Below are 21,353 nucleotides of genomic sequence, written 5' to 3' on the forward strand. Positions count from 1 at the left end.
GGAGAATCTTGCTGCTGGAGATGGGCAGAGGGGGAAGTGACTAGCCCTGCTCTCCCCTGCCCCCCAGAAGGTATAAAGCATATCCTCTCCGCACACCCCCCCCTTGCCATCTCAGCCCCATCTCTGTGGCCGAGGGGGAGGAAGAGGAGCGGTGGGCACAGGAGGACCAGAGCAGGGGAAGTTCCTGTCACTTCGCAATTCCTCACGGTGAGCACACTGCAAGTCCTCCAACTAGGGGAACGGTATCCTACAGACCCAAAGCTATGCAGGACAGGATTTCTAGGCCACCCTGGCTGCCCAGGCAGTCCTAGAGATGAACTGAACTCAAGTCTCAGGGTCTGTGGGGATGATGGGTTGGGGTTTAAAAATCAAAGGTGTGTTGGGCAGCCTGGGTGGCTCAGTGGTTTAGCACCGCCTTTAGCCCTGGGCCTGATACTGGAGACCAGGGATCGAGTCCCGCGTCGGGCTCCCTGCATGGAGCCTGCTTCTCTCTCTGCCTGTGTCTCTGCCACTCTTGCTTTCTCTCTGTCTCTCTCATGAATAATTAAAAAAAAAAGATTAAAAAAAATAAAATCAAAGGTGTCCTAGAAAACCCACCACCGAGGGTGGTCACTGAGCCCAACGCCATTGTCAGCCTCAGGGGAAGCCTTGCCCATGGAGAGCTGCAGGCTGAGGCCACAAGGGACAAGCATCTGTTACTGGGGTTTGCATTCGTTTTCAGGAAAAACCCAGCAATGCCAGAACTTGTTTCCAGGTCAGACAAGCTTGTTACCTGGTTTCCATCATGGGTGTAGCCTGTACACCTAGAAAGCAAGGCCAGTCAGGTGTCAGCCAGGAGGCGAGCTTTACCTTGGAGGCTGGGCGATGCCAGGTGACTTCCACTCTCAGGCCGATCACAGACACTGTGGATGGATCCCGGCTGCGGGTCCCACAGGTCGGCCCAGAGCAGCGAGCGGCAGGTGGCGGGCGGCCTCTAGTGGCCACTGCCGGCCAAGCTCCACGGCGCACGCAGGGCTCGCAGGGAGAAGAGGAACTCCATCTCCGCCCCAAGGCAGTGGTGGTGAGAATATAAAACAAAGAAGTCCGAAAAACAAAAATGTTTGTCATTACATCCTTAGGACTCAGTCAAAGAAAAACCTCAGATACTAAATGGTTGGTTTGAAATAAAAATAATTGAGGCTGATTCTTCTGAGGATGTATTTATTAAGTTCTGAAACGTTGAATAATTTTCTTAAACATTCAAACTGAAAGAAAAATTAAGAAAACTAGAAATTCAACACCTTACTACTATTACTATTATTATTATTTTTTAAGTTTGTATTATTTTGCTCAAATGAAAGGTGAGCTAGTATTTCTGACAGCATCGTCAGCTGGAGAACTTCATCTTGGCCTCCACTTGATGTCTTTTACTCCGTGGAAATGTCTTTTCAAAGCAGTGTTATCTGCCCATGGAGAATTTAAACAGGAGTCATCGTCATTTTCTTCCAATTTCTAGAAATAAATATGTTTTACTCAGGAAGGCATTTCTGCAAAGTGTTTTGCAATATAAACACAGGCTGAGGAAAGAACCTGTGTCGAAACTCCCACTCCCCGCCTGCCCAGAAGGGCGCTCCCAGACTCAGATGCAGGTGGGACGCTGCCAGGTGGGGTCCCCACGGCCCTGGAGAGCTGGGAGCTGTAGCAGTGCCCCCTCCCCACATCCTGCACTTGGGTAAGGCCAGGGGGTGAATGCCCCTGGCGCCAGCTCCGCTGAAAACCTTCTGCCAACCCGATACCTTGAGCTCCTCTTGTCTTCTCTGATAGTACAGCATCAGCTGTTTCTGTTCCTCACTGCTGATCACTGGTTCTCGGGCTGGAGCTCCTTGTCCTCTCTGAAAAGAGGAGGGTGGAGCGGACTGTGGATTACAGCATTCTCACAGGGGCAATCCAGAAGCCTTTTTTTTTAGTAAACCACAGTGATGGTCAGGGGCAGCAGAGGAAGCAGAGGGTGTGCTGGCAGGAAGGGCAGGTCAGAAAGTGGGGCTAGGGGGACCGGAGGCTCTATGAGGCTGAGGCCTGTAAGGAGGGGCTGGTCCCAGAGGGAGGGTGAGCACTGGAAGTACAGGTGCCGGGGAGAGCACCCCCAGAAGGAAGGGTTTTAGCCTTGCGGGGTGATTCTGGCCAGAGCTCCGGAGCCACCGCTGAGAAATGCTGCTGAATGGAGCAGAGCTGGGAGAATGAGAAGCGGCTCACGGAGCATCTGCGTGAAGCGCTGTGTTTAGAGGGAGCATTTTGATGGTGGTTTTCAAAGGTCTGGGACAGGGCGTACAACAGGTGAGGAACACGCTGGGGGGGGGGGGGGTGAAGGACTAGGTTTGCCCAAGGAGGGGAGGGGAAGTGGGTGGTGTTTCAGGGAGGAAACCTGTCTCCCAAGTCGGAGGGAAGCAAGAGGGAGTGGGCAGCGAGGGGGTGGGCCAAGGAGGTCAGGCCTGCCCCCGCGCAGGCCCCAGGAGCCCACCAGCTGTCTTCGCGGAGGACAGGGTGCCGATGGGAGCACGGAGAGCAGCAGATGTAGAAGAGGGCTCTGCAGTGTGCCAGGGCGGCAGTGGAGAGCAATGGAAGGATTGCAGCAGAGAGGGCGGGCGAAGCTGGAATCCTGAATCTGTAATAGGGCTGGGCTGCCGGCTTCCGTACTTCCTCCTGCAGTGCTATGCTGAGTCTCCATTCATTGTCCATCCTCCTCCACTATCATAAGCTTCATGAGACAAGGGACCGTGTCTCTGTTCACTACAATGTCCCTAATCCTCCTTAAACAGCACCTGGCACATAGTGGGCCATTGGTGTTTGTTGAATGCTCAGGAGAAGTGAGAACTTCTGGCAAGTCTCAGGAGGCTTCCCGGAGCCCATTCCTTTTTTTTTTTTTTTTTTTACCCAAAAAGAAATTTTATTTATTTTTTTTGTGTACACATTTAGTTTTATTTTAACAAAGCACCTTGTACACTTTTAACGTTTAAAACTGAGCATCTAAAAATAAATAAATAAATAAATAAATAAATAAATAAAGCTGAGCATCTTTCCAGTGAAACAAAAAAAAATTTAAAAATAAACAGGAACAAAATTACAATAGAGAATGTCAATTCCAAATAAGATCCTACAGGTTCTGCTGATTCTCCCATCGAGTGGCAGGGCTCAAGTCATCGTTTGGAGTTTTATTTTAAAAGTGTCATCTTGGGATCCCTGGGTGGCGCAGCAGTTTAGCGCCTGCCTTTGGCCCAGGGTGCGATCCTGGGGACCGGGGATCGAGTCCCACGTCGGGCTCCCGGTGCATGGAGCCTGCTTCTCCCTCTGCCTGTGTCTCTGCCTCTCTCTCTCTCTCTCTCTCTCTCTCTCTCTGTGACTATCATAAATAAATAAAAATTTAAAATAAAATAAAAGTGTCATCTTAAACTGCAAGGATGTCCGTTAAACATCACAATTAAACATGCCAAAGGAGAAGCCTTCGCTAACTGCTACACGGTGATCCATCCTGATCGGCACGGGAGGGTCTGGACTCCAGCAGCCCCTCGCCCTGGGCCCTCATGGTAGACGGAGACCAGAGGCCGGGCAGTGCTGTGTGCCGTGGCCATTCCCCAGGCAGCCACTGCAGGTCCAGTGGGGAACGGAGGGTGATCATGGAGGATTCCGTTTCCCCCAAATCATAGAGAAATGATTCATGACAGCATGTGACTGTGACCAAAGCAGCCTTGTGGAGATACAGCTCTAGGCTACCTACATCCGTAAATGCTCCTGTTCACAGAGTATCAGTACTTTGAAAACTCGAAATCAGTCCTCTAGGCTCTAGTTTTCATTTCAAGAAACTGACAGGGTCCTCAGCTGGAGAACTTCATCTTGGCCTCCACTTGATTGAAGAAATATTTTTAGTTACTTATAGCCCATTTCTACAGTTGAAGTCAACAAGGCTTATCTACTCCCCCCCCCCCCCCCCAGTTAAAACAAAACAAACTCCAGACAGTGTCAATCAATAATCCATCCACAGATTCTTGCAGTTTTCGCTGGTGCACAAAGAGTCTGACTTTAAGCCTGGACTAGTGGGATTCAAATATTTGCAACTAGGAGGTAAAGTCAGACTTACTGAAGATGTTTATCAGTTGGAAAATAATTAATAAAAAGTTGTGACATGTTAAAGCACAAGTACTTACTTGCTGAATCTTGACGATAATTTTGGTTTTTTCATTTTTGCCCACATAGTCGGAAAGCGTCTTTGTTCTCCTTAGCTCCTTGGCCACCCACCACAGTTGGGCCTCTGATTCACGAATGACATTCAGTCCTGCCTGGGGCACAGCAAGAACAGGCTTTAAGGTTTATCAGGACACCACCCCAAGTGTGTGATCCCACCCCTGATGTGTGCAGCCTGGCTGGTGCTCCCTGCCAGTGTGGGGCTGGCATTTCCACCCTCCACGTCCCACTCCCCACACAGGAAGAACCAACCCCTCCACCAAGTCAGACTGCTTTTTTTTTTTTTTTTTTTAAGAGGGGGAGAGAGAGAATCCCGCAGACTCAGTTGTCGATCTCACAACCCTGAGATCATGACCTGAGTTGAAATCAAGAGTCAGACATTTAACCAACTGAGCCCTCCAGGTGCCCTTGCCGTTGCTCATTTTGATGCCAACTCACTCCCTGACTCAGTTAACTTCTGGTTCTGGGAAGGAGAGAGTATCTGAGCTCATCTGCACCCTTCTCTGTGGATGGATTTTTAGGATACTGCCAAGAAGGAACATTGGAATCCTGCTGGGTTTTAAATACAGGCATAATGAGGCTGTTTGTATGCTTCTGCATATGCCACCTGTTTAAGGTGGCTCAGAGCCATGGATACTGCCCAGTAGGTTAAGAAATAAATGAGAAAAACAAGAAAATAACATGAAGCAAAAGGTAAAGCGCAGCAGGGGGGAAGCTGCATACAGAGCAGAACGCTACACCCAGAGGGGTCAAATCGGCGGTGATGCACCTCACAGAATGCCCACGAGCCACATACCTGAGTTCCAGACAAGTCTTCTTTATTTTCAAATTCCTTCCGGATGGGATCATAGGGAGGCAGCCCCATGGGGTAAACAATCATCACTGCACCTCGCAGCTGGTCCAGCGCAGCTTCCACCATCTCTATGGTAACGCAGACTCCAGCTTCCACTTGTTTCTGAAAGGACAAGGACAGGCCTCATTGTTCACAAGGCGGCTAATCCATTCAGTAAATATTTAACAAGCTCTTGCAGGAGACTCTTGCCAGGTACTGCCAGCGTGACAAAAAGGACTCCAACAGTGCTCGCTACCAAAGCCACTCCGTCTAAGTCTGGGGCTTCCATGCACCCACCACGGCCTAGACCATAAAGCTGACTCTGAGTGGGCTCAGGACACTCAGCAGTACACACTGAGAGTCAGGCAGCACCTTGAAAGGAGGTGGCGCAGGAGCAGGAGGGGTGAGTGACGGGGTGAAGAGGGGAACTGAACGGGGTGCTGCAGGCCCAGCAGAAGCAGAGGGAAGCAGGGGAGAGCAGTGGGCTGTTTGCAAGGGGTGGAGGGACAGGACAGCCAGTGCTGGCCAGGGAGCTGGGGCTCAGGCCGGAAGGGCCATGGAGGCCAGGGTGCCTCTCCTGGGAAGGAGGGGGGGCACCAGGAGCCTAACCTCATCTTAGGTGAAGAAGGCCCTGGTTCAGGGAGGGCAGGCGGCAGGCTCAGCAGAGCTCAGGAGAGGATACAGTGGAGGATACATCTGCTCTCTGGCCCTGTTCTTGGCACAGGGGCTTCAAAATCCCCAGGGATTTCCTGAGTGGTAGGAATGTCTCTTGTTATTCATGAGTCCCTTTGGAGGCACCAGAGTTTATGCTAATGAGGTGACCCATGGGGGGCCTTGTTTTGAGGGAAAGGCTGGCCACCGGCCACCTGGGGGAGACCAAGCTGGGATTAGAGGGTTAGAACCTCCAGATCCAACCCCCATCACTACTACCCGCCGCTTGGGGGAGGGGAGAGCTGGAGAGGAGTTAAATCACTGGCCAATAATTTGCCCATGTAATGAAAGTCTGATAAAAATTCTGGGTATTGAAGCTCAGTAGAGCTCCCTGGTTGGAGAATACACTGATATTTGAAGGAGAGGGTGGGGAAACTGCAAGCCCCCAACCCCTCCAGACCTTGCCCTAAGTATCTCTTCCACCTGGCGGTTTCTGAGTTGTACCCTTGATACAAAACTGTACTAGTAAGTACTGTACTTGCAGTGTGTTCTGTGAGTTGTTCCAGCAAATTGGTGAATGTAGAGCGGGGGTCGTGGGAACATCCACATTTAGGGCCAATTCGGAAGCAGTGTGGGCTACCTGGTGCCTGAACTAAGTGTGTGTGGGGGGGTCCTTCTGGGGCCTCGTCCTACCACTCGTGGGATCTGAGCCGATCCCAGTAGTTAGTGTCAAACTTGAACTCAGGCCACCCTGCTGGTGCCTGAAAGGTCTGCAATAAAAAACTGGCTGAGGTGAGGGACAAGGAAGTGGGTCAGACAGGCATCCTCAAGGGACCCACGCTGAGGCACCGGGGGCTCTGCTGCCACCAGGGGGAAATCTGCAGGAAGTGCTTCTTCCCCGGTCCAGAACACGGGGAGGAGAGAGGAAATCAATGAGCTGTTCAGTCTAGGAGAGCTGAGATTGAAGTCCCCGCTGGCGGGCTTTCAGGGAGAACCACCTAGGAACCAGATGGAAACTGAGGTGCAAAGGAAGGAAGGAGTCAGGGGAGGAGGCAGATCTGAGTTACCGCAGAGGTAAGCATGCATCTGGCAGAGGAGGGAAAACACTGAGAAGAGTAGAGAGGAGGGAGAGGAGGGCCAAGGAGAAAGTTCTGTGTCTCCTAAATACTAAATGTACAAGGCAAGAGCAAGAGCAAGAGCAAGGACACCCAGGGGAGCCAGGAGGGAAAGAATGGGAGGATCCTCAATGTGCTCAAAGGCATCATCAGTGTCATCATCGTGGGAAGACAAAGCGAGGGGCCGCCCCAGGCATGCTGGTCTCCCTTGCCTCTGGAAGGCTTAACAGAAATCAAAGGCCAGTCCGAGGAGAACTCTGGAAGCCAGGAGTAGAGTCTGTGTTTCAAACGACAGGCTTTAGGGCATCATTTAAAAAGCTAACCTTCGATATTATTGCTTTGGCCTCTTCTATAGTCTTCTTTAAAATTTGCTTCATTTTTTCATTTGGAGCTGTGAAAATAAAACAGGGAAGAGGAAGACAAATGGCCAACTTTAAAACGATTCTTAGTATCCTAATCCCTCCCGGCTGGGTCAGGGAGCAGGGAGATGAGAGAAGGACCTGCATGGAATTCAGGTGAGGGACACGGGAAAGTTGGCTGTGAGAAGTCAGGTAAGACTCCCTCGAAGCTTAACTTCTTAATGAATAAAAGTGCTAATCAGGCAGTGCAAATGCTAGAAACCTAAAGCCCTGTTAGAGTAGAAATGGCTAATATAAGACAATACTGGTTTAAAGGTGAACCACGAACCATATTAACTGGTTCTTCTGCGACACTATTATTTTTCTCACTGATGCAATTTCTTCTATAAAGCAAAGAATCTCTCCAAACTGACAAGGAGCCTACATACAAAAAGACGTGGAAGACAGCCAGCCATTTTCCAGGCTAAAACTCAACGGAAATAATACAATTGCTATTATCTTCAAAATTTTTTTGCAAAAATATTTTTTGAGGGTGTAAAGTCCTTGTAGGGATACTTCTCTACTTCTTTTGTTCCTAACAGTGTTTTAGGAGCACCGCAGATACTTAAGTGTTTGCTCAGTAATTAATTACAGTCTTCTAAATGGAGCTTTCTCACAGGTTGAAAGGGATAAGCTATCAGAATGGGTTACCATCTTTCCTCCTCGAAATTCCACACGACCAAGCACACACTAAAGGGGGAATAATTCCAGGATTCTCTGACAGGTACTGAGCTGCTCTACGTCATGGAGAGGCATGCCTTCAATTCAAGGGGAGACCCGTGTGCCCACGTTAATTTCCTTCTTTCTCATGGAATCTCTAAATAAACCCCGTTATCTGCAAAATCAAAACAGAACGGAACCTTCAATACATTTGCAATGACTTCCCCCAAATGCAATTAGGTTGAACCACATGAAACTGCTGATTTTCACCATTTGTTACCTACAATAATGGTAGCTTCCAGTGGTTCACCTAACATGTTTAAAAGCTAGCAGTGTCTTAGTAAAAGCAAGAAGACAGACGCTTCCTCTACCCGCCCAATTCATTCTGGATTTGCACTGCACCACAAGGGCTTAGCTACCCAGTGCAGCAGCATCTCCTAGGTTTGTAGAGAAAACGGAGGTCAGTGTTTAATGTAAAGAGCTGCTTGCACGTTGTGCCCACAGAAACAGCAGGCTGGATTACCTTGCCCATTTCTTCGGCCAATGTTGTCCTTTTTAAATACTGAGCCCCCACTGGGTACACACTTTTCACCCCATTCGTCTCTTAATTTCAGTTCTTCAATCTGGTCATCGGTCAGTCCTTGCATATTAGGAGGGAGAAATATGCCATGTTCTGCTAATTCTTCCATTTCTTAAAAATAAGAAAAAGACAGTATGTATCATGATCATCATCACAACACTGTGTACCCCAATGAAATGTAAGCTCCCTAGAGGTCACCAGTCTTGCCCTATTTAACATTAGATACCACTTGGTTTGTGCCAGACCTGTCCTTGACCTTTGACAAATGGTCATGGCTATGTCCTCGGTCACCAGAATGTAGGAGCTCACTGCGGTCACAGGCAGCAGGGCTGCAGGTTCCTTGCTCTGATCCTCTGCTGGGTTGTACTTCCTGGCATTCAGGAGGCACAAATTAAAATTCACCGACACTCTGAACACACATCCACAAAGGGCGTTATAATTTCCAAGTGTGTTCACACAGATTTATTTAATTTCACCTTGTGAGGTAGGTGTGAGGTAGGTAGGTTTTTGAGAGAAAAACCATTAACATCCTCATCTCCCCTAATTTACACCTCTATCATCTGAGGCTTGTTCAGCCTTGCTATTTTATATACACACTTAAAAAATAATTTGGGGGATCCCTGGATGGCGCAGCGGTTTGGCGCCTGCCTTTGGCCCGGGGCGCGATCCTGGAGACCCCGGATCGAGTCCCACGTCGGGCTCCCGGTGCATGGAGCCTGTCTCTCTCTCTGTGTGACTATCGTAGATTAAAAAATAAAATAAAAAAATAAATAAAAATAAAAAAATTGGGTAAATCTGATTAGTGGGGAGGACTTAAGGCAGTTCACAGCCCTTCCAAATTGGCTCTGGGACAAGACTTTGGTTTTCTAGTATCATGTTCAGTATTCAAAAGCATGGCTTTATACTTTTCCTATCCTATATATATTTACCCCAAAACTAATCCACATTTTATTTTCAAAAATATTTATTTGAGAGACAAAGTAAGCAAGCAAGAGAGCACACAAACAGGGGCAGAGGGAGAGGGAAAAGCAGGGTCCCCCGCTGAGCAGGGAACCTGATGCAGAGCTTGATCCCAGGGTCCTGAGATTGTGACCTGAGCCGGCAGGCAGATGCTTAATAGACTGAGCCACCACCAGGGCACCGCCTAATCCACATTTTAACCTTGCAAAATTGCGTGCACTTCCTTCCTTCCTGTAGAAAAGCACACAGATCTAGGTCTTCCCACAGCGCTGTAGAGGACACCAGATGGCGTGTAATAATACAGTACTACAAAACAAACGGTGTTAACTTTACGGGGTCTTTACCGTCTCTCTCCCTGCCAAGACTCTAAGTATCTGGGGAAGGGGCTGGTCTCTGGCAGGCAGAGCACTGGGGCCTGCGTGAACCGCAGTTGACAATGGGGGCTGCAGAACACATGAAGGAGTCACTAGCATGACAACATCTGGCACATTTTTAACTGATGATTTTATAGAAAAAGAAATTGGAGTCCCTTTTCTCCCCCAAATGCTTTAAGAAAAAAAAAAACATGTAATATTGAGCTTGTTTTGGTATCAGTAAATTTCACCAAGAAACTATGTGTCTGCCTCATAAAGGTAGACACCAAGACCCTTAAGGAGTTCTCCAGGGCACAAAAATCACAGAGTTCTAGAAACACTCAGTAACATCCTAGATCACATCTGGAGTGTACCGTCCTGTCAAGTACTGTGCTGCCTACTGTGGTAGCTACCAGCCGGCACACAACTTTTTTATTTAAGTCAAAATCGGGGCAGCCCGGGTGGCTCAGCGGTTTAGCGCCGCCTGCAGCCCAGGGTGTGATCCTGGAGACCCGGGATCGAGTCCTACGTCAGGCTCCCTGCATGGAGCCTGCTTCTCCCTCTGCCTGTGTCTCTGCCTCCCTCTCTCTAGCTGTGTCTCTATGAATAAATAAACAAAATCTTAAAAAAAAAAAAAAAGATTAAAATTAAAATCGGGGGCGCCCGCGGGGCCAGGTCAGCTGGGCATCTGCCTTCAGCTCAGGTCCTGATCCCAGGGCCCTGGGATGGAGCCCCATGCCCAGCTCCCGGCTCAGCGGGGCGGCGGCTTCTCCCTCCGCCCCACCCCCTGCTCTTGCTCGCTCCCTCCCTCTCCAATAAATAAATAAAACCTAAATGAAAAAGAAATGCAATTAAAAACGCAGTTCCTGGGGTCGTGCTCAGCGGCCACACGTGCCAAGTGGGTGCCTTTACTGGACACACAAGTAGGGATCACCCCCCTCCCGGGGGGGAGGGGGGGGAGTCTCCAGACGGCGCTGCTCTAGATCATGGACGGAAGTGACCAAATGCTGTAATAATGAGAAAAAAAGCTCGGGTTTCCTGGAGAAGGGCAGGGAACACCAAGCCCTGGGCCGGTCTTCCCACCCTGGGGGGCAGCGTCCTGAAGGGAGGTCGTGCTCCACTGAAGTCTCAACCCGGTGCATTCAGGCTTTTTCAAGTAGGCCCCACACCCAGCGTGGAGCCCAGGGCAGGGTTTGAACTCAAAGCCCCGAGGTCAGGACCTGAGCTGAGATCCAGTCCGACGCCTGCCTAAGGGATTGAGACGCGCAGGCGCGCCGCAGGTGAAAAGGCCCGGGGGCCGCCGCCCCTGCCCGCCCGCGCAGTCCCCGCGCACGCGCTCTGCCCAGCCTCCTCCTCTCCCCCAGCGCCCCGCGGGCTCCTCGGGCACCTCGGGGGGACCCCGGCGATCCTTTCCAAGCCCGCCAGCCGCACGTCTTTGCAAATCTTTGCAAACCTGACATCCCGCCCCCCCCCGCCGCCCCGCCCGCCCGAGGGTCCTGTGCCCGCCCCCCCGCCGCCCCGGGCTCGGGCTCGGGCTCGGGGTCCCCGCCGCCCACTCTCCGCGCCGGGCCGCACCTGAGCAGATGCGCTGCACCTTGAGCCGCGCGTTGTAGACCTGGGCCACCCGCACCGTGATCTCCTCCAGCTTCGCGCTCCCCGGCGTCTGCAGCAGGAACTGGCTCTCGTCGCCCCGTTTCACGTGCAGCAGAACCATGGCGGCCCCGGAGACCCCGCCGCGGCGGCGAGGAGGCCCGGGAGGCCGTAACCCGAGGGTGACCCGCGACCACCGACTAACCGCTGCTGAGACCGGAACCCGGGGCTCGCGCGCCCGCGGGGAAGGGACGCGGCCGGGGGGGGAGGGGGGCGTACTCGCTCCCGGAAGTGGCTGTTGCCAGGAGCAACAGAGAAACACAGAGGGGCCCCCCCCCCGGCTCCGGTCTGAAGCCGACGGTGGGGAGGCCGCAGGGCGCGAGGTCCCGCGTCGCGCTCCCGGAAACAGGTGCTGCCTGGCAACGATCCACACAGGTCGACGCCGAGTCCCCCTTCCGGAAGTGCCTGTTGTCTGGGCAACCGCCCAACACAACGCAAGCCGCCGGAGGGGGACGCGGAACGTCCCGCCCGAGGTTCCACGCAGGGAGCTGGCTGCGACGGGAGGAGGCTGCTAGGTCGGGAGTGAGTGGGGCGGTGAGCGCCTCCGGGTCCCGAGCTCCGCAGCGAGCCCCGACCCCGTCCGCGCAGCACTGCCTCCGCCGTCAGCCCCCACCACTTCCGGAAGTGCTGCCCGCGGCTTCCGGTCTGGAGGAGTTCGGGAAGTGCGCGCGGGGGTTGCTGGGTATGCGCGCCGAGGGGCGGGAGGCCGTGCCGGCGGCCCTGGGCGGGGGCTGTCTCGGAGCCCGGTGCTGGGGGGCTCGGGCGGCTGCCGCCGCGGCGGCCGTCCCCAGACTGTCAGCCAGCCGTCGCCCAACAGGTCCCTACTGAGCGGGCGCTGTTCCAGGCGTCGCTGCGGTCCTGGAGCTCACAGTCCAGGGGAAGTGACAAAGAGAAAACAGAATACGGGGACAAGGCCAATTCTCATAGGAGTCTAGAGGAAACCAAATAGGGCGACTGGCTCTTTAGACATGGAGGGCCCCGTCGGGGAGGACGCTTGCACCGAGCCCTTGATAACAAGGTGCGAGGTTATCTCCTACAGCGGCTGCCGAATAGGAATGGACTGGAAGGTTGCACCTGCTGCTTTGCACCTGCTGCTTTGTGTCCCTGAGACTCGGGCGCTCGCCGTGGAAACGTCATCCCTGAGGTCGGGGGGTAGGCCGTGCCGCGCAGATGGTGTGTGACCGTGGGCCTGGAAATGCCCAAAGCCAACCCAGGGCCTCCCATGAAGAGGGCTACAGTGATGCTGCACAGACAGCGGATGGGGCCCGGGGAGCAGAGGCGTTTTCATGTCCTGGAACGTGCAGTGCGGAGAGACCAATGGCCAAGGTCTCTCTCCCCAGGGGGGGAAGGGGGCCTGCTGCGGCATCTGAGTTCCTCACTACTGGCCATAAGGTCATCCCCCTGTTTATCCTGAGTCCCATTCTGTATCCATCAAACCTACTGCTCAAAACCTGGTTGACAGTGAACTAACGTTCACACCAAAAACCTGTACAGGAATGTTCGTAGCCGCTTTATTTATAGCAGTCCCAAACCGGGGACAACCCAGATAGCCTTCAGTGGGTGGGTGAACGGTTAAACCAGCCGTGGTACATCCATACCATGAGATACCACTTGGCAATAAAAAGGAATAGACGAAGGGCACGTAGGTGGCTCAGTAGGTTAAGGGTCTGACTGTTGATTTTGGCTCAGGTCGTATCTCCGGGTCCTGGAATCAAGCTTCCCACTCAGCACAGAGACTGCTTGGGATTTTCTCTCCTTCTGCTTGTGCTCTCAAATAAATAAAATATTAAAAAAAAAGGGGGGGGGGAATGTACCATTGACACATGCAGTCTAGAGGAATCTCCAAAGAATTATGCTGAGTAGAAAAAGTTACTCCCAAAAGGTCATCTACCACGATTCCATCTATATAATGCTCTTCAAGTGGCAGAATTATAGAAATGGAGAATAGATTGGTGGCTAAGGACAAGGGAGGGGAGATGGGATGTGATGGGAAGGCAGCAGGAAAAGGGCAACACAAGGATCTTCCCAGTGATGGGAATGTTTTGTATCAATGTTCACATCCTGGTTATACTATAGTTTTGTAAAATATTACCACTGTGGGGAACTGTGTAAAGGGTACATGGAATCTCTCTAATATTTCTTACAACTGCATATATAGATATCTCAATCATCTTAAAATGCAAAGTTCCTTTAAAAAGCCTGTTACTCTCTATAACTTCTTAGAGGTTAATGAACATAATCCAGTGGCTTAAGGATCAAGGTTGGGGGTGCCTGGGTGGCTCAGTTCGTTAAGTGTCCGACTCTTGGTTTTGGCTCAGGTCATGATCTGAGGGTTTTGGGATCAAGCCCTGCAGGGACTGTGCTTGAGTTTCCCTCCCCTTCTGCCCCTTCCCCACTCATGCTCTCCCTCTAAAATAAAGTCTTTTTTTAAAAAAGAAAACAAAACAGGGTTTCTGTTCTGAATAGCAATCATGTAGTGCTGCATAAAGGCAATACTCGAGGGATCTACTGGCCTTGGCCTTGGCTTTTGGGTTTCTTAGGTCAGTGTCCTATGTCTGGCTGTTCTTGGCTTTCCTTTCTACCCCCACTTGTTTCTTTTGCTGTGGGTTAGAGAATCATCATTCCTCCTTCAGTGTTGTTTTCAAGCCAACAAGACTTTGAATGAGGGCCTGACAGAGTACATGCATGGACTTCTTAAATGAGGATTTGTAGTCTCAGAATATCTTAGAGTATTATATAGAGAAGTGAAATGGATGAAACGGTCTTGAATCAAAATACCTGACTTGACAATATGAGTTAATTCCCAGATATCATTAAACTTGTATATAAAAAAGTTCAAGGAAAATGGCTTAGAAAAATTCTTCCCTCTTGAGCAAAGCAGTCAACACGGTAAAGACAGGTATATTTATTTCATATGACAGCACATTTCACAGGATATGTACAGAATGTTTGTATACCACTGACTTTAATACTGTACTTCTATAAAGTATATAGTTATAAATATTGTATGCCACATAAGCAATAAAATTCTTACATATAAACAGCAATCTACTATAGAGAACAAAGAATTCACAAAGAGATCCTTAGTGTCTAATTTCTGCTCTGCTTTTAACAGAGCTGGTAAATATTTTAATAACACAGAATAATGGCTAGTTATTTGCAGCATACCTTTAACTTTCATAACTCTGTGCCCTTTCAGCAACTTGCCAAATAATTTTCCTGATAAAGGCTGAGCTGCTGCACGATATGTATATTTTAGACAGTAGTTTATACCCAATAGGAAACATTGCTCACACAACTGCAATCTGCACTAGTGAAGTTTATAATGAATTCTTCTGCTAATGGAGAGCAAATACCATATACACTAATCACATAGATGTTAAAGCCACAGTTTCAACAAGTTAATTCACATTCTGAAGCACACTGCTTATAGTAATACTGCTGTTTAAAATATACTACTGCTGAAATGATTAGAACCCCCAAAAAGCACAATATAAAACTCACAAGAGTTACTTCTAACAGCAAATCTGGGCTGTTAACAGAGAGGATTACTTCTATAAATATAGTATTTTGATAACATTTGAGCATTTAGAAAAGTGCTTTTTTCCTACTAGATTTGCTTTATGTATTTAAGTGCAATGCAGTTTGCTGTGCTTTTCCATTTTACATAATCTTAGCCATGAACTCTATTTTCTGATATTCTCCCAATGCACATCTCTAAAGGTTAAATGTGGACAACAGAATTTAGGTGGACATATACAACTTGTTTTATAAAAGGAACGTTAATATAACTCTTAACGGGTAAAGATGATTTTAACTAAAACCGACAACAAAACAACTACTGCCCAAGGAGTTTTCTGTTTGGAATTATTTAATGATATCAAAATACTACATTGTGTAAAAATTCTGTGAACTTCATAAAATTAACAAAAGCAGGATCAGTTGCATATTGGCAGTGCAGGAGACAAAATCCACAGCTGATTTGAGGGACGGCCTCTAAATATGTAAAGCAGCATCACAGATGTGTTGCATAGCCTCTCAAAGGGACAGAGCACACACACTTGAGTAGATCCCCAATTCCAAGCATTCTGAGGATTGCTGCCTTCCCTGCTAACGAAATTCTAGAGTGGAAGCAGCAAAGACCAAGTGTGCGGTGGAAATGGGCAACATACACTTTAGTGCAGAGAGAGGGGAGTACATTTAGCTCTAATATTTCTCTTTGAACTTAGAGGTATGTGCCTTCCTGACAGATAAGGCCATAGTGCTTTTTTTGTAAGGGCTGGAGTGTCCATCCACATCACAGTGTCCACACAATAGGCTGCTTCCAACTTCAAGAACCTCCTCCCAGAGAGAAGCATATGGAGGTGTTGGAGGGCAAAGTAACATAGATGTGCATTATGTATGTGTTTGGGGGAGGGGGATGGGATGCTAGGAAAATCTGGTCTGTGGTGAGATTCTAGTTTTCCAAAGAAAATTAATGAAATGTCCAGATTTCAATTATAGCCATCCCTTTAGTAAGAAAATATTGAAAAGATAACTCTGTTAGAACTTTTAGGTAAAATTTTGTCTGACTTATATCCTAGAATTTAATTTAGGAGTTTTACAAGTAGGAAGTGTGTATATATATATGTGTGTGTGTGTGTGTATGTGTGTACACACACTTTTTTTTTTTTTTAAAGCCATGCCTTTCCAAAATTGTTTCAGTATAACTTTGATAGCTCTTTGGTAAATACTTGGAAACACCAAATTTTAACAAGCACAAAAGAGCCGGCAGTAATGTCAGCTAGACATTATTTGGGCTTTTTGAGATTCTTCAGAGAAGACTGCCAATTTCTGAATAAGGACTATTTTCTCAAGTAGTTTTGAGCACGGTTTATGGCTACTACTCTCTCTGACTTATCCAAACAGAAACACACCAAAAACTCCAGTTAATAATGAGAAGGGTTTTTTCCTTATTTCCAATATACACATATTCCAACTCTGTACACATTAAATAGTGGTATTTCATGACAACGTCAGTGCACTTACAATTACTTATTGCACGTTATGAATAACTAATGCCCAATTCTTTTGGCTCTAACCTGCCCAAACTAAAAAAACCAACAGTTTTCTACTGCGTTACCTTATCTTTCTGTGAAGTCTAGTGTGGGTGATGCCTTAGATGCCAAGGTTGTGAAAGGAGCTATGGAAGGGGTGGTGCCAGATGGGAGCAGAGCGACAGGAGGTGGAGGTGGTCTTCTTGATGGCTGCACATAGAGAGGAACATCTGTACCTTTATTCCAGTCATCATCAAAGGTCATGCTGGAGCCAGAAAGTGAACTTGGCTGATGACCCAGTATGTCTAAGCAAGACGACTTTGACTTTCCTTTCACACCAAAGTCCTCTTCTTCCTCGAACGTTACCCATCCTTTTGGGTTGCTGACTTTTGCCGTAGACTGGCCCTGCAGATCAAAATTGTCCTTAAAACCATCAAATGAAGATGAAGGCTTGATATTGTTATAACCAAGAGGCTTCAGAGAAAGGAAAGGACTGTTAGCAACAGGCTCTTCTTTGGAGAGCCATGAACTTATTAACTCAGATTCTCGAGACTCAGCTCTAAATGGGTTTCCAGGAGCGGCAGTCCTGTCCGTAAAAGGATTTGTGCTGGTCAAGCTCGTAATAAATGGGTTTGGAGAAGATCGCATATTTTCCTGGGACTTACTCCGGGCTGGAATTGGAGGCATGCAACTTACAGAACTCAAAGTACTCATGTTACTTTGTGTTGCAGAAGGCAACTGAATCAACCCCTTTGGGTCTGGAGTTAGAACAGATGATGTTTGAACAGATAACTGAGCCTTTGATACAGCAAGCAGATTAAATGACAGATCTTCAAATGGGTCACTCTTTAACGGTGATTCCAGTCTGACAGCAGAGATTCCATTTGTTTTTACCTGAAAAAGAGAGCACTCAATAATAATAATAATAATAATAATAAAAGGTAATATATTACTTTTAACACCCCCCTCTATGCTTCCTATCTCAATTATTCTTCATTTTGGGGGGAGACAAGTATACAAATTTGAAAGTAAAAAGCAGCTCAGCTTTGTATAGTTTGTTACTCTAGTGGCTTAGGAAAAACAACTAAAATCTTACTCTTTAAAAACTCCCTACTAAATAAACCCTTTTATTAAATACATTTTTTAAATCCCAAAGAAATTAGAAAGCCCATTTCATTCATGCAAGTTTTAATATGGTAAAATGGAGAATTTTACAGAATTAGCAAATGACTTTTGTTCATGCCCTATTCTATCAAATGTTAGCATGAACTTAAAAAAAACCTATATTCAGAACTTATGCTAAACTTATATATTAGACTTCCAACACCCATCTATGATGATGATGTGGTTTCATTTTTCTTTTAAATATACTTTTATTTAAAGTTAATGTTACTATGGAAATTCAACTTTATGAATGAAAATAGATTTCATTAGTATATTTGTATTCATAAGCTAAAGACAATGCATCTTTTCCTTTTCTACTTGGAAAAATGAATTTTCAAAGCATTCTTTGCCTTTTAAGTTCTCCTTACGGACTTAACTTTGTGAATAATGTGACAATATTCTTTAACTGACCTTCCCATCTTGTTAAAAAATGTTTCCAAACAGATACGCTTATTAATAATCATACACAATGATTGTTTGAACCCAGAGTGGGGGGGGAAAGCCATTTTCTATTTGGTGTATTAATTCCAAGAGATGAGTGGGACAGTCCTTTCTCTGTGACAGGGTTGGCGGTGAACTCGTAGGAGAGTGTTCTAAAGGACTTTATGGTCATAAAAAGTGTGCACTTTAGGGTCTAGTCCATAGATGAGCCAGCTGGAAGTGGAGTGTGGCTGTGGGACTGAGCAAAGCCAACTTCTCTTATGGGAAAGAGGATGCTGGCTTTATGAGCAAATTAGTTCATATGCTTCATTTCAATTTAAAAAACCCCAGCAATTGTACACAATTATTGAAACTAAATAGATGACTTGGATATTGAGGCCAAATTTAAAGATAAGGACTAATTTTGGGTTGGAAAGGGCAAGGAGGGAGAAATTTAGCTCAAGACCTACAATGTAACCAAGTGGAGCACTACTCAAAATGAATTCACATAGTTGTTAAAGCAAAATAGCTACATGTTCATAAGCTGTGTTGAAAAAAAGAGCAGCAGCTCCCCCCCAAAGACATACTTGCATGTTATCAAGTATTAACTTGCTACTTTAACAGGGAAAGCTGTTCATTTGTACAAGGAAATGGTGGATAACTTCATTAAGTGAGTAACTTTCAAGTGTCTGATTGTTTTATTCAATTGTCCTAGAACATACTTTATAATTGAATAAACAAGTATATTTTTCAACTGAATATGACCATAAATTTGTACAAAAATAGAATCTTTAATAGAATCAAAACTGTAGTCTAAGTGTATTGAAGGTAAGCAGGTTTATATATGGAAATCTGCCTAAGAGATCTATTATTGAATAAAAAACTACAATTAACTCTATATTGCCAATAATCTCTGGATTATTTATGATTAATACAACAAATAAAGTACCTGATTGGGTCTGGAACCAAATTCTCCCACAGCAGATAGAACAGTCCAAAAACACTGACACTATTTATAGGGCAGGAGAATTTTATGCATTGCCCAACTTAGAATAGCAGGCCTTTGGCAAATAAATGCTATTTGTTTAAATACCTTTATTTTCATATAAAAAATTTTTCTTTTCAAGAGATGTCAAAGGCAATTTGATTGAAGCAAGATCATTTTTCCCAATCAGACTTGAAATTACAATGAAAGCCACACCACTATTCACTGTATTAGAATTAATTTGTAATCTAAGCAGGATTTGTGACGAATTAACATTTTTAAAATGATGGTATCTTTACAGAGAAAGGTGTTGGAAGGACCTTTAAATAATCCTGAAATAGTATTCACTTTTATCTTTCCAAATCATCAGTTCTTCCTTACCAAAAATAATCTTGTTACTAAAATTCTTTGAAAAAAATTTCCCAAAAGAAACCTAAGAAAAAAAAGTTGAATTTTGTATTTATGTAATTATGCTATCATTAAAACTAGGACAGGGTTGGGTCTTGCCAAATAGACTTTCCAAAATCTAGAGCTTACCTTTTTGAAGTTATATTTTTTAGTTTTGTTAATTTTAATAAAAAACAAAGCAAAAAAATGATAAAGCATTAACAAGAACAACTAAAATGGTTCCTAAAAATTTGAAATACTAAGAAAAAAAAGCAAGTTTATGGTATGATAATAGAATTTATTAATGTGGACAGGTGGTTTTAAAAATGGGTGAAACCTTAGATGTATGAAGCCAAAAGATTCATACATCTAATGTGCTAAGACAGATGAAAAGCACAGATAAGATTGAGAAAGAATCCAATACCTGTTACCCTGATGGTTGCTCCTGCTTTGAGAAAGGGAACACAGACATCAAAGGAAAGAGTTAGGAGAACAATCTGAGACCAACCAGCAACCCTAAGAATTCTGTCTTCAAAATACTTTTATTTCTAGATTATACACAGAAGCTGAGCGTAGCAGTTATTTGTAGATCAAACCAAACCTTCAAGAGACAACTCCAATTTCTTTTGTAATTTTGAATAAAAAATGTACTGTTGAATTAGGGCTCAAGATTTAATTTTGTCAGAGGTTGATAACTATCTACTTCAAAGAAGTTTTTTACTACAAAAATAATATTCCAACTAGGTTTTTGGAGCTCTAAGATATTTTAAGCAATCTTTTACGGACTGAATGTTTGTGAGTCCACTACCCTCAAATTCATATGGTGAAGCCCTAACCCTTAATGTGATGATATTTTAGAGGCATGGCCTTTGGGGGGTGACTGAGGTTAGATGAGGTCAGGAGAGTGGGGCCTCATGAGGGATTAGTGTCCCCTTGAAGGGACACATCAGAGAGCTTTCTCTCCCCCACTGGAAGCATGGAGGAAAGAGCATGTGAGCACACAGTGAGAAGGTAGCTGTCTGAAAGCTGGGAAAAACCCTCACCAAAACTCAGTTGTGTTGGCACCCTGATCTTAGACTACAAGCCTCCAGAGCTGTGAGAATACACATTTCTATTGTTTAAGCCACCCGTTTTATGGTATTTTTGTTATGGTAGCCCACGAAGAGTAGGACACAGCCACAAAGTAGCCTATGCATTTAGAAAATGTACAAAATGGCACCACTTTGCAAAAGCAGTACCCTACTGAAAAAAATCAGTATTTATTTTAACAAAATGATCAGGAGCCAGGCATATTCCGTATTACGCAAATTTTCAGAAGTCACTATCATGACTTCACCTCAGAATTTATTAGCTGGAAGGTACAACAAAATAATGGACCCTATTTTTTGTTGTTTAAAAATGAAATCACCTTTCCATAATATAGCAGTATTTTTTCTTAACACAATAGTCTCAAAAACAGTTTTGACCAACTCTTCCCCAATGTCTAAAGCTTACCTTATTTTAAAATACCAAAATTCAGTTTGACAATTGAGGGGGTCACATTCAGAAATATATTAAGCATGAACAGAGTTTCCTGCTTACGAACCACGAGATTCCTGAATTTAAGTGAATACTTTCTCGATGACGTCAGGGTTACGTTTATCAGCTTTGGTACTAACAGACAGAAGGTAGTAGGTATTGAACAGATCCAGAATGCTGAGATTTTCTACGTGATCTCTTCCCTCTCCCTCTGTCAGCTCTCACAACGGTACAGCACTGAGGCTGTTCCTTTATCTTTTGTTGACTCTCCTAACTTCGGGTCCTTAGATGACAATCAGATGACTAAGATGCTACACGTCAGGCAGAGAGAAGTGAGGCATTTCTACATTTTGTACATGTTATATAATCATTTGAATTGGATGACTCTTTTCGACATAGAATTATAGAGTCAAAGAGCACTTAAATAAT

General features: G+C 46.2%; 2 protein-coding genes across 12 annotated transcripts in view; both read right to left on the reverse strand.

Annotated features, from left to right (window-relative positions):
* Nucleotides 1-1,183: 1,183 nt before the first annotated feature.
* CFAP298 (cilia and flagella associated protein 298) lies at nucleotides 1,184-11,632 on the reverse strand. Of its 2 annotated transcripts, none has more exons than XM_055313358.1 (7): nucleotides 11,340-11,632; nucleotides 8,395-8,562; nucleotides 7,137-7,204; nucleotides 5,012-5,170; nucleotides 4,179-4,310; nucleotides 1,776-1,871; nucleotides 1,184-1,491 (listed from the first exon to the last, which is right to left on the reverse strand). In XM_055313358.1, the coding sequence occupies exons 1-7, from the start codon at nucleotides 11,476-11,478 to the stop codon at nucleotides 1,381-1,383; spliced, it is 873 nt and encodes a 290-aa protein (XP_055169333.1). In that variant the 5' UTR covers nucleotides 11,479-11,632; the 3' UTR covers nucleotides 1,184-1,380. The 2 variants fall into 2 exon arrangements, with proteins under 2 accessions (XP_055169333.1, XP_055169334.1); XM_055313359.1 differs by lacking the exon at nucleotides 11,340-11,632 and adding an exon at nucleotides 9,613-11,169.
* Nucleotides 11,633-14,304: 2,672 nt separating this feature from the next.
* The window catches only part of SYNJ1 (synaptojanin 1), a 91,875-nt gene continuing 84,826 nt past the window's right edge, over nucleotides 14,305-21,353 (reverse strand). For 6 of the 10 annotated variants that reach the window (XM_055313348.1, XM_055313352.1, XM_055313350.1 and 3 more), the window contains one exon: nucleotides 14,305-17,344. In XM_055313348.1, coding sequence (XP_055169323.1) covers nucleotides 16,538-17,344 — 807 coding nt within the window. In that variant the 3' untranslated portion in view covers nucleotides 14,305-16,537. Of the gene's footprint in view, nucleotides 17,345-19,830; nucleotides 19,855-21,353 lie in introns of all 10 variants that reach the window. The other 4 variants (XM_055313356.1, XM_055313357.1, XM_055313354.1 and 1 more) reach the window with 2 other exon arrangements.

Source organism: Nyctereutes procyonoides, unplaced genomic scaffold, assembly GCF_905146905.1.
Source record: "Nyctereutes procyonoides isolate TBG_1078 unplaced genomic scaffold, NYPRO_anot_genome, whole genome shotgun sequence".
NCBI lineage: Eukaryota > Metazoa > Chordata > Mammalia > Carnivora > Canidae > Nyctereutes > Nyctereutes procyonoides.

Coding starts and splice junctions, on each gene's coding strand:
- CFAP298 (XM_055313358.1), bottom strand. CDS start 11,478: ATGGTTCTGCTGCACGTGAAACGGGGCGACGAGAGCCAGTTCCTGCTG. Junction 7,205..8,394: donor TGGCCGAAGAAATGGGCAAG/GTAATCCAGCCT, acceptor TTATTTTCACAG/CTCCAAATGAAAAAATGAAG. Junction 4,311..5,011: donor AAGACTTGTCTGGAACTCAG/GTATGTGGCTCG, acceptor GCTGTGCCCCAG/GCAGGACTGAATGTCATTCG.